Raw genomic sequence first — 14,836 nt, 5'->3', positions numbered from 1 at the left:
TGCTCACTCACTTTGCATCTAGTTAATTGATCAATATAATATATTAACATATCTATTTTTGAAACCATTCTTACTTTACAGCATTTTTTCACACCTGCCTAAAACTTTTGCACAGTACTGTACCTACATATATACACACACACACGCACTTGGGCTCCAGTGTATTTAGGAATATAGCATAAGCTTATAAAACAGATTTTCCTGTTTATTAATATTCAAGTGAGTTGATTACTACTTATCAAAAAGTAAACCCATTCCATGCTCTTCTCAAACCATTAATAATTTAAAAATTTCAAGATCATGCATGATGGTAGCATAATCCTTCACCATATCACCAAAGTGCACATTAATTCTCAGGACATTAATTACTAGGAACTCCAGCACAGTAATAGTACGTATACCATTGCAAGAATGATCCTCCTATCCATTTAAATTGTGCCAATATTCCAGCACGCAGAATACCATGCACTGTAAACAGAAGTATGACTTAAAATATCAGTTCTCATTTGCATTTTCAGCCGAAAGGTCAACATGCAATTCTGACAAATATACACCATTGTTCTATCCAATGAAAACTACTATTGATGTCATGTTTACAACAGAATTGTTACTCTAATTTAAACCAAAACTGTGTAAGTGCTTTATAAAGTTTAACAAGTCTTATTATTCTGTGGGGATTTATTATCTTAATATTAAGTATTTTCTTAAAAACACTGTTTTGTGATGGAAGTATATCAATTGTTTTACAGCATATTTCACCATAGAATATCACCATCTCTTGTGTAATGGAAGGCCCATCTTAAGCATGTGTCAGATTATGATCGAGTTCTATTACTTCAATAAATAAGGTAATAACACAAGATGACTAGAAAAGTAGGAGGTTTGTGATCCAGTCAGGGCTGATTGCAGCTGACTAATATTTAATAGTAAGAGAATATTACAAAACAAACAAAAAAGTAGTACACAGAATTTAAAACAGATCAAACAAATATTTGCTTAATTCATTTAAATTGTTTGAAAAATGAAAGTCTGAAGATTTACAAATGCATCAACAATATCACTTTTGCTGTGCACACAAATATGTTTGTAACTATCAGAAGCTAATTGCATGATTAGCTATGCATACTATAATACTGTGTTTTACTGAGAGGATGCAAGACAGTACCATATACTGTTTGTTAACATTTAAAATACCTTGTTTATATTTCAGCAATAGTTCCCATATTCCTCTTCTGGCATAAGGATCCACACCAGCTGTTGGCTCATCAAGGATAACAATTTTGGATCCACCCACAAATGCAATAGCAACTGACAACTTCCTTTGCATTCCCCCTGTTAGATTAAACATTTACAATTTAGCACACATTTTGCCCTTCTTTTAAAAAAAAAAAAACATGCACTGCTATTTAAAACAACAAGTGTGTTATGTAAGCCATTGCATTTGATTAAATAGCACTAATGGAGGTGTCTCTTCTATTAACATCAAACCCAGTATTTCAGAATTACTGTATCTTTATGTATAATCATAACAATATGGGCCGTTATTAACATTAAACTTTCACATGTGGACATTGTGTAGGTTCAACCTTAAAGGGCAAACTGGGAGGTAACTGAGGTTCAATACACATTCAGTTATGCTTAATGCAGGCCTGTTTTGATTATATAGTTTCTAATTAAAACTAGATTTGTGATTTACTCATACCTATCAATATTACATTACATTTAATCATGTCATTCTGAGATTATAAAATTGTCTTCTTGGAGCACTTTACTAGATACTATCTAATTCACAGTGGGATTTACAACAATATTAATACTGAAGCACCTGCTATGTATAATTATTTATATAAATATATTATTCTAGTACAGTAATTCCTTGAGATATAAGAGGGTTGAATTCCTGGAAAACTTCACATAGGTGAGAATCTTGCAGCATTATCACATAGTAAACAATGGAAATGTGCCGATATGTGTTACTCAGACAGCATATTTTATACACTTCTGTTACATTTAAGGTAACAAAATGAAAGACATTAATACATTATTTATACAGTTACATCATATTCAGTGAATATGTATAAAATTAACATACACATAAAGCAATATATTAAAAAAAAGACACTTAAAATGTTTATTTGGGATCAAAGACAATCTTATTCATTAAGAACTTTCGCCGCTACCAGGCCACCTGGAACTCCTTGTCAAGGCTCTTAAATGCAAATTCAAACAGAAACCAGAAGCAAAGATGTTGCTTCACAAAGGCAAACCTCCGAGTGGACTGGCTGGGCAAGCGCTCCAGCTTCCTCCCCAGAAACCGAAGCTGCGCATGACTGCGTTTGTGGTCTGCACAGCTTGGGTAGAGAGATACGGAATGTATGATGACACCTCAGAGCATGCTTGATTGCTCTGGGATGCTCTCAAACAACCTTATTTTTTCTTGGCTATAAATATAGACAATGAGAGAAATACATTTAAATTCTTGGTCATGCACTTCATGTTTGAGTGTGGCATTTGTAACTCCTTGCTGCTTTATTTTGTTCTGTTTCTATGTTTTGTTATTATACTAGTCATACAATTTAGGAGTTGGAATTTTAAATTAAAACTTATTTAATCAACTTAAATCTTTGGAGTATTGTTCAAATGTATTTATTCACTTTAAATCAAACAAAATCAGAATTCTCCCAGGAAGCATATTTCTAGTTTAATATCTCATATCTCAAGGGACTACTGCATAATAAGAGTTGAAAATAAGTCAAAAGCAGTCAGACTGGCACATAGACTCATAGACTTATTTATCATTTCAAACTGTTTAAAGTATCAAACTAAATGGGCAACATGTGAATGAAGAATAATATTGCTACATTGAATGTGGAGTGTAAACCATACAAAGAAAACAAGCTGAACTATAACTATGTATATTGTTAGTTTTAGCCTTGATTATGTAAAACAGTAGGAGGTCACAGTTGTATTCTCCCACAGCAAAAATCACAAACCACACACTTCTTGATCACTTAAGATGTATTGTGGTTCCCAAACCATTGTGAAAAAAAAGCATAGCATAAAATGCAGAGTAAATAATACAGTCCCAGCAAATAAAGGATTTCAAAAGCAGATGTATTTTGTACTACTGACAGTGTAAATGTCAGTATATCAAGCATAACACAGAAACACTTTAAAGGAACATTTTTAAAAGACTGTGTTCAAATGCAATACTTCTGTTTAATGCCATTTTATTGACCACATCCATCTGAAAAGACAGATTACATACTCGGTGGGATATCCTTGTTAAATAAAGGTCAATTCATAACAGAAGATTAGCAACAAAGCTTGAGTTGAAAAACAACAAAAAAAGGCTTGCTTAATAATGAAAAAAATAAAGTCAAATACCTGAGAGGTTTTTGACCAACTCTTTCCTTTTATGTGGCAGCCCAACATCTTTTATCATCTGGTCCATTTCACTTTTTACTTCATTTGAGCTTCTTCCCTTCAACCGTGCATAAAAATAAATGTGCTCTTCCACTGTCATCCTAGAAAGCAAAACAGGCATTGTTATAGGAATCACCAAATATGCTTATTTCCCTATCAGATGATCACATTGCAACATTTTTTATTCCCAGTATTTTGCCAAGTATGCAGACTTTCATTTATCAGGAGGGTATGTGTAGCCATCGTATCCAGTGACTACAGTGATGTAGCAGCCATGTAGAATAACAATCGGGTGCCTACATTCAGAGGTTTTCCTTCTCTGCCATTTTCTGCAGTTGAAGCTCTGTTGCTCTGAATAAATAACCAGGAATAGTTGCTTAGAGCACCTGTGAAATGAGGATCAGCATAATGACCAATCCTAGTAATAGAAGCAATGTAGAGCTGCCACATTTCTACCATGGACACCACATCTTCTGCAGCACTGTGTCTGCTAATCATCCCAATTTGCAAGATAAGTAGATCTACAGATGATAGATTTGTCCTGTGTAGCACAAGTCTAACAGAATTATCAAAGTTTCATTCCACACCATCATTGGCTTCCAAATCAGGTCTTTTATGACACAAGAACATATTCTTATCATGTTTCTTCTTCTAAAGAGAGAGATGGATAACTTTGAATGGCAGATACAATTGATAATGTGAACATTTATCAGGATGAATTAATGACCAAATGTTGTGCAGGTCAACATGTATGTCTTTGTGTAATCTCATTAAATAATGACTGGGTGTTGCAGTAGGGGTGTACACTAGAGAACAATCTCAGCAAATTATCTGGGTAAATTATCAGCTTTGGGGAGAGGAAAAGGGACAACTAATAAGTAAATACTCACTTTATGATCTTCATAAAATGCATTCTGGTGGTATTACGGAACTCCAATAAATATATTTTTTTCGTTGACAAATTACGACTTGCAGCTGACTTTACAATTCATTAAAGTAAATGTAATTAATTAAAAAATACTAAGATCAATAAAGACATAGATGGATAGTTCAAGTTATGTAGTTAATTACGAGTAAAAAAAATATAGTGAATTAAAAGATACATACTCATTAAATAAAACATTGTGCTGGGGACACATTCCCATATGATTTCTGATGGCATCCATCTCAGTTCGAATATCTTTGCCATAAATGAAAGCTGTTCCAGATGTTGGTGGAAATAATCCAGTGAGAATTGACCTAGAAATTAAAAAAATATATTTGTAAAAATAACTAAACATTCACCAGAAACATAATTAACACAATAATAAATATAGCTTGTATAAAACAGAATTATGTTAGATACAGAAGCATGTTGGATTGTGTTCTTGTTCTATACTGGGTTTGTTGATTGATATGATTGATTGGCAGGTCTCAAACTTGACTTTGATTGAACAGGTCAAAGACTGGAAATTAGTTTTGTTTGGTTTTTGTGTAAAACAAAACTATCACTTTTTCAAAATGAAAAGCATTGAATGAATTATTTTTTTAAAAGCTGAAGATACATATTGTAATAAAAACCCAATTTCATGTAGATTTGGTGAATCATATTACTGACTAAATGTAACAATTAATGCATTTTTAACCCCATTAATGGTGTACAAGGTGTTGAGTACCTCTTTCAAAGCATTGCTGCTCTTTACTTGCGTTCTTACCTAGTGAAATCACAATTAAATTCTCTGTCATGTCAAATATATAAATCGTACTATCATAAAAAAGGCAAATCCTCCACCCTCCTGTCAGTTTTAATGAGAGCTCTGTTTCCATTCGGGTTTTGTAGCACCTCTCAGATAGAATTCTGTACAGCTGCACATACCATCTTTTTTAAATCAATTTAGTCTCTGAGGTAAACCAGCCTCTAAGACAGATCTGCCTACAAGACAATGTTGCCTTTGACATCGTTCACATAACCAATTCACAATCTTTCAAAACTCCATAGCTCGTTTACTCACGACCTCCAGGTCGCTCTGAAATAAGGCCGATAATAGGAAGAAGGGAGTGGGCTTTGGGGTTATACCTCTCACCCAGAGATGTTAGATCATGTTCTCATGCTGTTCTTCTTATGTGGGGATTTTAACATTTAACCACTTTTGATAACTCCAGTTCAGTAATTGGATCAATATAGCTAGACAATGCAAAGACATATTTTCTTTGTGTCACTTACAGAATTCTCTGACTAGCCTTTTCCTAAAAGAATAATATTTCTTACATGGTAGTTGTTTTTCCTGCTCCGTTATGACCAAGAAAAGAGGTTATCTGGTCTTGGTAGAAATCAACACTCAGCCCATCCACTGCCAGCTTCTTTCCAGTATTGTACACTTTCACAAGGTTCCTTATGGAGACGCCGGGTTTTAAATCAGGTGATGCTGCCTCTATAAAAACTTATATATGAAAATATACAGGTTAAATATGAAGACACTCAGCACAATGAACAGGATCTGGGGATATAATGGAATTAGGAAAGAAAGGAAAAGGCACAAAGGGACATGCAGAGGGAGCAGCAGGCTATGACAAATAAATGCACAGTGACTGACAGATGTCACATTTGACAAAGGTCTTTGAGCCCAAAATGTGGCTGTTTCTTAATACAGCACAATATGAAGAAACTGAAGGTCTGTTTGTCAATGAAGTGACATCTGTGTTTATTGTGAAGACGCCTGAGACCCAGGTTCAAATCACTGGTAATAAGTTTACCTATGAGGTCCAGAGCACAATAGCTAAAGGTCGTTGCTCATGCTGCTAAAATTACTTTTAGGACATGAAAGAGTTTAACATTTACTTGCTTCTGCTACTAATATTGCTGCTTTCAGGAAATGCATGTAGCACTGCAGAGGACTAAATCTGCTATACAGAGGTCATTTCCATCCTCTCTCTCAGTTTCCAGTATGTTGCTATTATATGGTTGAAAAGATTGGATGACATAATGAATTAGTGAATAGTTTAATTGATCTAAATCTGCATCTTTGCTCCAACTCTAAATAAGAGGAACACAACATGAATATGAATATGGGATGGAGTGCATTTGGAAGAAACAACACGCTGTTAAAAAAGACAAATACCTATCTGTATGAAAAGAAAAGGATTTGATCAATGCATACTACCAGTGCTCACATATGACTGTTAAAACTGGTCACTTAATGCAAAAATGATACAGAAACTGCAGACGACACAAAGGAGCATGGAGAGAGATATATGCTTTGAATAACAAGAAAAGATAACAATCCGAGAACAATATGTGACATTATTGAAAGAGTGAAAATGTTAAAATGCCCATGGGCTGGACACATTTCTGTACAATTAGATCAAGGATGGACAATGGAAGTCATTGAATGGATACCATGAGTAGAAAAAATACCTAAAAGAGGACCACATAAAATATGGGAAAATGTAATCATAAACTTTGTGACATGGAACAGAGAAGCTGTAGATCCAAGCAAATGGAAATATTTTGGGAAGGCATTAATCCACACAGGTCACAGCACTGCCTTTTCATTATTTATTTGTTTTGCCCTCCTGTATAAAGTATCTGAATCAAATAACAATTTTAACCACACGTCATATTCAATTGGTGTTATTCAGGTCAAATTAAGTACAATGTGCCAATGTTTCCCTTTGCATTGGTCCTGCAAAAACATCAGCATGTTTATTTTACAGTAAGCATGCAATATGTCAGTAATATACTCATACCCACATCATCAGAATTAAAATAAATATAGTGTTTGATATGTGAACAAATGGTTCCAGTAACATTACAAGCAGATAAAAAGTAAATTTATTTTCATCAGCTGGCTGTTAACCCCCCAAAAAGACAAAAAAAAAAGAACTTGTTAATTTACCATTGTTGGCTCCAGTTGCAGTTAACAGAGCTGGGTCACCATCTGGGTTTGTTGACATCCCACACCAATATGATGCAGTAAAAGGAAAATACCATGATCTTGGTATTCCATACTGACCTGCAATATAGTATGTAGTATCTTGAATAGAGAGTTCAACTCACCAGGGAAATATCTGCAAAAGTAACCTCTCTTTCTATATATCCCATAACATTATGAACTACAATTGGAGGCCATCCTGTTTTTAATTAAAACTGAAGACTTACACCACTGTGTATACAAGCTCTTCATTCTATACTCAAGGTGATTCTACAATTATTATTATATTTAATTTAATTCAGGGAAGATATTGTGTGTGTGTGTGTGTGTGTGTGTGTGTCTATGTGTCTATATTGGACAGGTGGGGGGATCAAATGTAATCTCTACTGGGGGACATACTGAACTCTTAGTAGAGTTATTAGTTATACTTAAGCATTGTTTATAAAAGGCTTACAGTGCCCAGGTCATCACTTATGTAAGATTGTAAGGGATTTTAAATAACAATTTATTTTTTGTTACATTACATTTTTACAATCCAAAATGGACCGTGATTTCAAATGCTAATTTAATTAATTGTCTGCACCGTTCCTTTCCCTGTGACAGAGGCACAGACTGAGAGCTACTTATGGATTGAGACTAGCCTTTTAAGCATCTGGGAAGTTAAGGAAATAAGAAATGTAGTTTTAATGGCAATTTGGCAAGTATAGCAGACTAATTTCAATGTTGAGGATTTTCTTTTCAAGGCCTTTTTTCTTTCAACGCATTACATTTATTCAACATATGTGATCAAAATGTGCAATAATCATTTAATTCACTTTTGAAATTAAAAATGAAGTACCTGGGAAGACATTCTCGATGTACCATGTGAGTACCCAGTAGATGAAAGAGTCAATGAGCATCATGAAAATTGAGACCACAAGGCTGTAGCGATCCCCATCAACTGGACTGACTCCAATGTTACTCCACTGAATGCCAATGCCCTGCTCTTCATAACGGGAGAAGTTTTCGCAGCCAAAACCAAAGGCTACACATGACAGGAGGCTCTATGAAAGTAATAAATCAAATTTAATAAGATTTATGATTGAATTGAAATTGGAGTATGAAAGAAATGAATGGTTAAAAAAAAAAGAACAGCGATTTAAAATAACACACTAATGAGATTGATGAGGGAACTGACCAGTGTATGAGTGAGCTTTTAAAGACTTGGTGTATTTTTAAAGGAAAACGCAACCTATTTGCCAAATAATGCATATGAAAGATGAGCAACAATAATGCTGGCTATATTAAGACTTTACACACTATAATTTCACCTCAGTCCTGATCTCAACATACTTTATCTCTCAGGCCTGGGCCTCCCACAGGCAATATCACTGAACTGTGCCAAACACCCCCCCCCCCCCCGTCCCGTCATCTGTCAATGCTCCTCAACCAACATCATTAATGAAGTGAGAGGGCAGCTATCAAAGTCCATTCAGTCTATGGCCTTTGTTTGGCTTTTGCCTTCAAAGTAAGTCAGGTCTACTGAATGGCACGGCACCCCCTTGACTTTGCAAGAAGCTGAAACTATGAAACTGGCTGCACTCTTACAGCAGCCAATATTTGAATCAAGAATCTAGACCCCTAGAGAGGAAAGCCTTGACAGGCAGTAAAGTAATTGACTGAACCTGTAGTGACTACCCTTATAAGGTAAGAGTTACTTATCCTGCAATTCAAATCAACTGGAGATTCATTATGGGGGTTATTGAATAAATCTACGAATGTAATTATTTTTACAGTTTGAAACTCTATACAGAGAAAATATATGAACTTTGATTTTATCTCAACTAAAGTAATATCAGTGCCCCCATATTTCAGTTGCTTTTTTTTTTTACCAGATAAGTACTTTTACCTCTTACATAGTGGAAAAAGAAGCACAAACAACTGTACAAATATACTTTATTTTGTTTTGTTTTCTAGTAATTTGGTATTCTAAAAATATATGTAATGAATGCAATTGTGCAGATTTTCTTTTGCATGGTGCGCTTTCTTTTGCACACATTGCTCATAAATATACGATAGAGATGATAAACTAGATGTCAGTTTGGTCAGAAGCACATTGCTCATGCAAATGAGCACAGTGGCCCATCCATCTGCAAAAAAATGTTACAATCTGCATGTCAAGGACAGGAGGTTCTGCAAAGTCACTTTGAGTGTCACAACTGTGCTGGACAACACAACATGTATTATTGCTAAAGAGCTATCGTACCTGTCATGCAAACATAAAACAAATATCTAATATTGTAAGGCAGATTTATTTAGGATCTCTCATATCTCAGCAGCCTATTAAACAAAGTGTATATAAGTGCTACAGGGTAAATAATAAAACATGGCTTTTTCCAGTACTGCAAGATCAAAAGTTTAAATAATGTAGGTTATTTTACCATTTATCACATGTATTTTCAATCAGTTAACATCTGTTTCTAATTCTCTGTTGAATAGTAATTTGTGTCCTATTCCCATTCCGCCTGCTGTGTTTGACAGTATCTGAACTTTTAAGCAAAAGAAAAACATGTAATGCTAATTCAAACCTTGTCAGAACATCTCCAGTGATATTTATAAACATGCTATAAAATACATTAGAACACTTGCTAATTATGATATTGTATGTGTTATAACTGTTATTTAAACAGGCACAAAACAATGCCCAGCACACTTGATTTTAGCATACTGGCATTGTTGGTTTATATGACGTTAAGGAATACGTTTTTTTTTTTTATTAGTGTGTGTCTTTAGCAGATAACAGGAATACAAAAAGAGAAAAGTATGAGATTGGAAACTGGAACTGGAAAATAATATTTATGTAAATTGGCAGGGATATGGATTTATTTATGTATTCTTCTTCCTATTACTTTTTGATTGAGTATGTGCTATATATTATTTGATTAATTTTCTGTGTAATTATGTACTGTTTAATGTAGTTTTTACATGTTTTACAGTGTTCAAAATTGAACAAAATGAAATTAAATCTAATAAATCTAAATCCTAACACACACTGTCATTGCAGAATACAATCAAAATACTTGATGGCATCTTCCTGATAAAGATTTTTTATTCAGTCTTCTAACAGGTGCTGTGTTTCAATTTTAATAATTGGCAGGTGGGTCTAATATTTAATTTGGTCTTGGTCCTACAAGGTTTAAACAACTGCCAGTATTTTTTTTATTTTATATTTTGCAGTAATTACAAGAGGTTTGCTACTGTTCATAATTTGTGAATAATCCCCTTGAACTTTTCTTAAGATTACAGGTACTGATGAAAGCAGAAAGAAACCTGTTAAAAAAACATATTGCAACATATGACTTCCTAGCCCTTTCCTCTATTTTCAATTCACACGTTTTCTTTCCAGAATCAAATATAAAAGGCATCTTCTGAAAACTAATTTTAGCAGATATATTTTTCTGTGCATTTTACATGATGGTTTATTTTCTGATCAAGACATTGGGTTATTATGTCTGTCCTGATGAATGAGCAAAGGTTATCACAGAGTTACAGAACAGGAAAAGAGGAAATATGTATTATCCTCCACTGATAGATGTAGTTTATTGGATGGCAAGGACTTTGGTTTTAGATGCAAGGAAAAACTTACCACAATTATCTTTATGTTGAATGTTAGGATGTCTTGCCAGGAAAAGCACAGAACATGAGGAAGGTAGAGAACAAAATAAATGATTCCCCCACATGCAGCGGCAAGGTTGGCTTTGGAGAAGAACACGCTGATGAAGAAACACTCCATGATGGTAGAAATACAAAACACCACCAGGAAAACAAACAGAACCGAAGGGTCGCTGTACCTCAAGACTTTGCCAAACTGCACAAGATTAAAAAAAATATATTATAGGAGACAGATGTATATACATTTTTATACTGTAACATCTACAAAGATGAGGAAAAATGTTCATTTGCTTAAAATATGCATCACAATTCTAATCACACATACGCATACATTTTATTTTAATTGTTAGGAAAGCTACATAATTATTGCATGCTCCAACCTTCAGCAACCAACTGTTATGTCTATTTCTTTATGTATTAACATTATGTAAGTAAGTATATTAACTACTTTCTCTGTTTTTGTTAAAAGAAAATGCATATATCATGCAATGGTTTACATAATTGTTTGGATTGTTTTTGGTTGATGAAAGCCTTCAATCATCAAGCTACCACATTGTTAGCATGGAGGCAAAGATCCTGTACTATAGCAACTGCTTTCATTTTTTTTTAGCACATCTGGGAAGGGGAGTACAGAAGGGAAAAAAGGGAACACATCCAAATCAGATCAAATAACACATACAATTATAATTAGACTGGAAATGAACAAAAGTGCCTCCATCCTAAGAATGCTTGTGCATTTAATTAAACAGAATCAACATTGAATCACCTTGAGGATGAGGGTCAGAAGAAGGGCACTAAGGCACAGTGGCACAGCACTGCTGATGAACCAGCTTAGCCAGTAGGTGCCGTGTTTCAGACCCATCAACCTCACCATCTCCTTCAGACGGGCCTCCTTTTCTTGCACAATGCCCTTCACGATCATAGCCACTGAGAAAATCCATGCCAGAGTCATAAAGAGAGGCAGTGACCGCGAGAGTGAGCGGAGAAACCTGAGGGCCAGGGTGGACATGTAAATATTTCAGCTCATGTGTTTCTCTAAGAAAAAAATTAACCTATATGATCTTTGTGTGAAAAAGGAACTCACACAGATGAAAGTGTTGCCTATATAAGCGAGGGTCTAGGTTTATGGGTCCCATAGTAAATAAATAAATATATAAATAAAGCCTATTTTTAAGAGCCAAAAAGAGAGTGGATGTAAAACATTTGACACCTTTTCCAGGATGTGATGTGCCAAACCTTTCTTCACTCTCCAAAAAACATATAAATAATTAATGTGAGTTTTTGTCTGAGGATGACACACTTTGTGTTAAATTTGTTTTTAACTATAGTTTCATATTTTATGTAAATTACTTTTTGCACACAGCAGTAAAGTATTAATATATTTGGAAATTACTTGGGCACATTTTTGTTAAGTAATTTGAAGGGTTTCATAATTTTTTCAGGAGGGACTAAAAAAGTGAATATTAGGGGTGATATTGATGGTGAAGACTACAATCACTCAATATACTGGCAAGAGTCTTAAGATTCCATGTTAACTGAAGTGTAGCAGCTGAAGGCTGAAATTCTATATAAGAAAGAAAGAAAGAAAAACAACAACAAAAACACAAACAAACAAACAAACAAAAAATAGAAGCAAAAAGTGATAGATCATTTTCAATTACCTGGATGAGATGTCAAGTTAGCAACTTATCCAACATCACGATTGTGTTAATGTGTTCTAGATTTCTGCTGATGTATGATAAAGTAATGTGCAATGCAATTTAGGTTATTATCTTGATATTAAATTAAACAATCTATGTATGCATGTATCTATATATGTGTGTATATGAATTTACACTAAAAAGTTTCACACCCCTGATTTTTAAATATTGTACTTTTATAAGTATTGTTAAATGAACTTTATTTATTGACTGCCAATACGTAGAAACAGGGATGGGCAATCTGTTAGATCATAAGATGTATCTGATATAATAGCTTTAATTAGTTTAAATTAACATACTTTTTTTTTTTTTTTGATCTGTGCCATTGGAAATGGTGCATAAAACAGACAAAATAAATGGAGTGGCAATCCAAAAGTTTACACCCGGTCTTAAGTGGAATTTTGTACAATTTTCTGTACCCTGAAGCAGAGCTCAATCAACTCTGAAAATATCTAATTAAGAAATAAATAGTCTATTACTACAGTGCACTTATCACTGTGATACTGTTTCCTTTAAAAGTGAAATATTCAATCAGATTATATATATTGAGAAATGCACAAAGTAAAAGTTAGCATTACTTTAACACGAAAGAATAAACATCACTATATAAATATTATATCAGAAGCTACACTTTACCTTAAAGTAAGCTAATAAGAAAAAATAAAACTTTGCTGTTGAAGTAAATAAATATATATATAGTGTATGTAAATATAGATCACATCCCCATTTCAATATTTGTTTTCATTGCCGAAGGAATCAACTTGGATGATGAAATAAATGCAACTTGGCTGTCCTTCTGCAAGACCCACTTTCTAGTAATGCCCATGGGCCTTGTTCTAATTTATATATAAATACTTCATTACATTACCATCTTCTGCATTTTCATTCCTAATTTCCAAGCCTAGAAAAGAATGGTATGCGGCACACTTCCAAATTGAGAGCACCTTATTCAAGTGAAACATGTTAATGGTAAAGTCTGAAATCTTACTATGCTATTTTGATTCTGTGATGTATGTTAAACTCACCCAGCCTGAAAAGGTTCATGTGTGGTTTAATAACTGGAATAAACTCCTACATATGTAAATAAACTAAAAACTGCCGAGTGGCTTGCATTTGATCCTTAATGCTCTGCAACACAATGATCATGGATGATAACTAAATAATTTATAAAGGAACTGAAACAAATGGGTTTTCCAAAGCCTACAGCTATGCATTCCTTGAAAGTTATCAATCTTTAATAAAAACGTACTTCTTCCTCCCACAAACCAAAGTATTTCAATTTGAAGCGTCTAATCCACTTCCCTGCCTGAAATATAATATGAGGGTTTAGAAACATTTAATGTCTTTACTGTAAATATTATGGGATATATGACTCGTCCTGAGAAACCTGTAGAAAACATTGCATATTTTACATGCAGGACAAAAGATTGATACAGCAAGGTGGTTTTCCATTTTCTTCCTATGGATGCATTATGATCTATTTCAACTTACACTTCCATGCAAATGACGAATTTGAGCTTTTTCACTTTATTCACACATTACTCAGTTTACAACTAAGTATCCTATGTACCTATATTTGAAAAAAAAATACCAGATTTTTTTAAGGTATGATATAATATATGAAACAAATGAATGGCTAATTGCTGTTTATAGGAACTCTAATCCCTTACAATAGGATGTCAGAAGTGAAATATTCAGTTTATACATACAGATACCACAACTGCCAAAATATTATATTAGTAAAATTTGGACTTTAAATTTGACAGATATCTGGTACAACTGAGTGCCATTTCTCTATGGTTGTCTTGCAATATCAGATGGCTGTAGGCCATGTTTTTCCTGAATTGTTTCTAGAATTTTCTAAGGGGTTCAGCCTGCCACTGCAAATTCTCAAGATAATTCTTTATAAAGTACTGCCTGAGAATAACTTCCATATGGCTAGGTGCTTTGCAATGCTGAGATACAAGAGGTCTCCACTGTAGAATTGCCTCAAGCAGGGAATTGCAGATGCCCATTATGGAACAATTGACCTGAAAGTATCTTAAGGAAATGTTGCTGAAGATGTTAAGAGGAAGCACAATTTCTGATTAATCACCTTTTAAAATGCTTTGGACTCAAATTCTTCATTTACTGTAATTACTCCTAATG

The 14,836-nt window shown here is 34.0% G+C and overlaps 1 protein-coding gene across 1 annotated transcript in view; it reads right to left on the bottom strand.

The window, feature by feature from the left end:
- The window catches only part of LOC136766688 (phospholipid-transporting ATPase ABCA1), a 287,811-nt gene that overhangs the window by 149,376 nt on the left and 123,599 nt on the right, over positions 1–14,836 (bottom strand). The window contains exons 16-22 of the mRNA XM_066720398.1: positions 10,963–11,184; positions 8,176–8,380; positions 7,302–7,418; positions 5,675–5,846; positions 4,534–4,665; positions 3,388–3,527; positions 1,195–1,332 (exon numbers count right to left, since the gene is read on the bottom strand). Of these exons, the coding sequence (XP_066576495.1) occupies positions 1,195–1,332; positions 3,388–3,527; positions 4,534–4,665; positions 5,675–5,846; positions 7,302–7,418; positions 8,176–8,380; positions 10,963–11,184 (1,126 nt within the window). The remainder of the gene's footprint in view (positions 1–1,194; positions 1,333–3,387; positions 3,528–4,533; positions 4,666–5,674; positions 5,847–7,301; positions 7,419–8,175; positions 8,381–10,962; positions 11,185–14,836) is intronic.

This window comes from Amia ocellicauda, chromosome 13, assembly GCF_036373705.1.
Source record: "Amia ocellicauda isolate fAmiCal2 chromosome 13, fAmiCal2.hap1, whole genome shotgun sequence".
Taxonomy (NCBI): domain Eukaryota; kingdom Metazoa; phylum Chordata; class Actinopteri; order Amiiformes; family Amiidae; genus Amia; species Amia ocellicauda.
The sequence above is the reverse complement of the archived record's forward strand: the minus strand, read 5'-3'. Positions and strand labels throughout refer to the sequence as shown.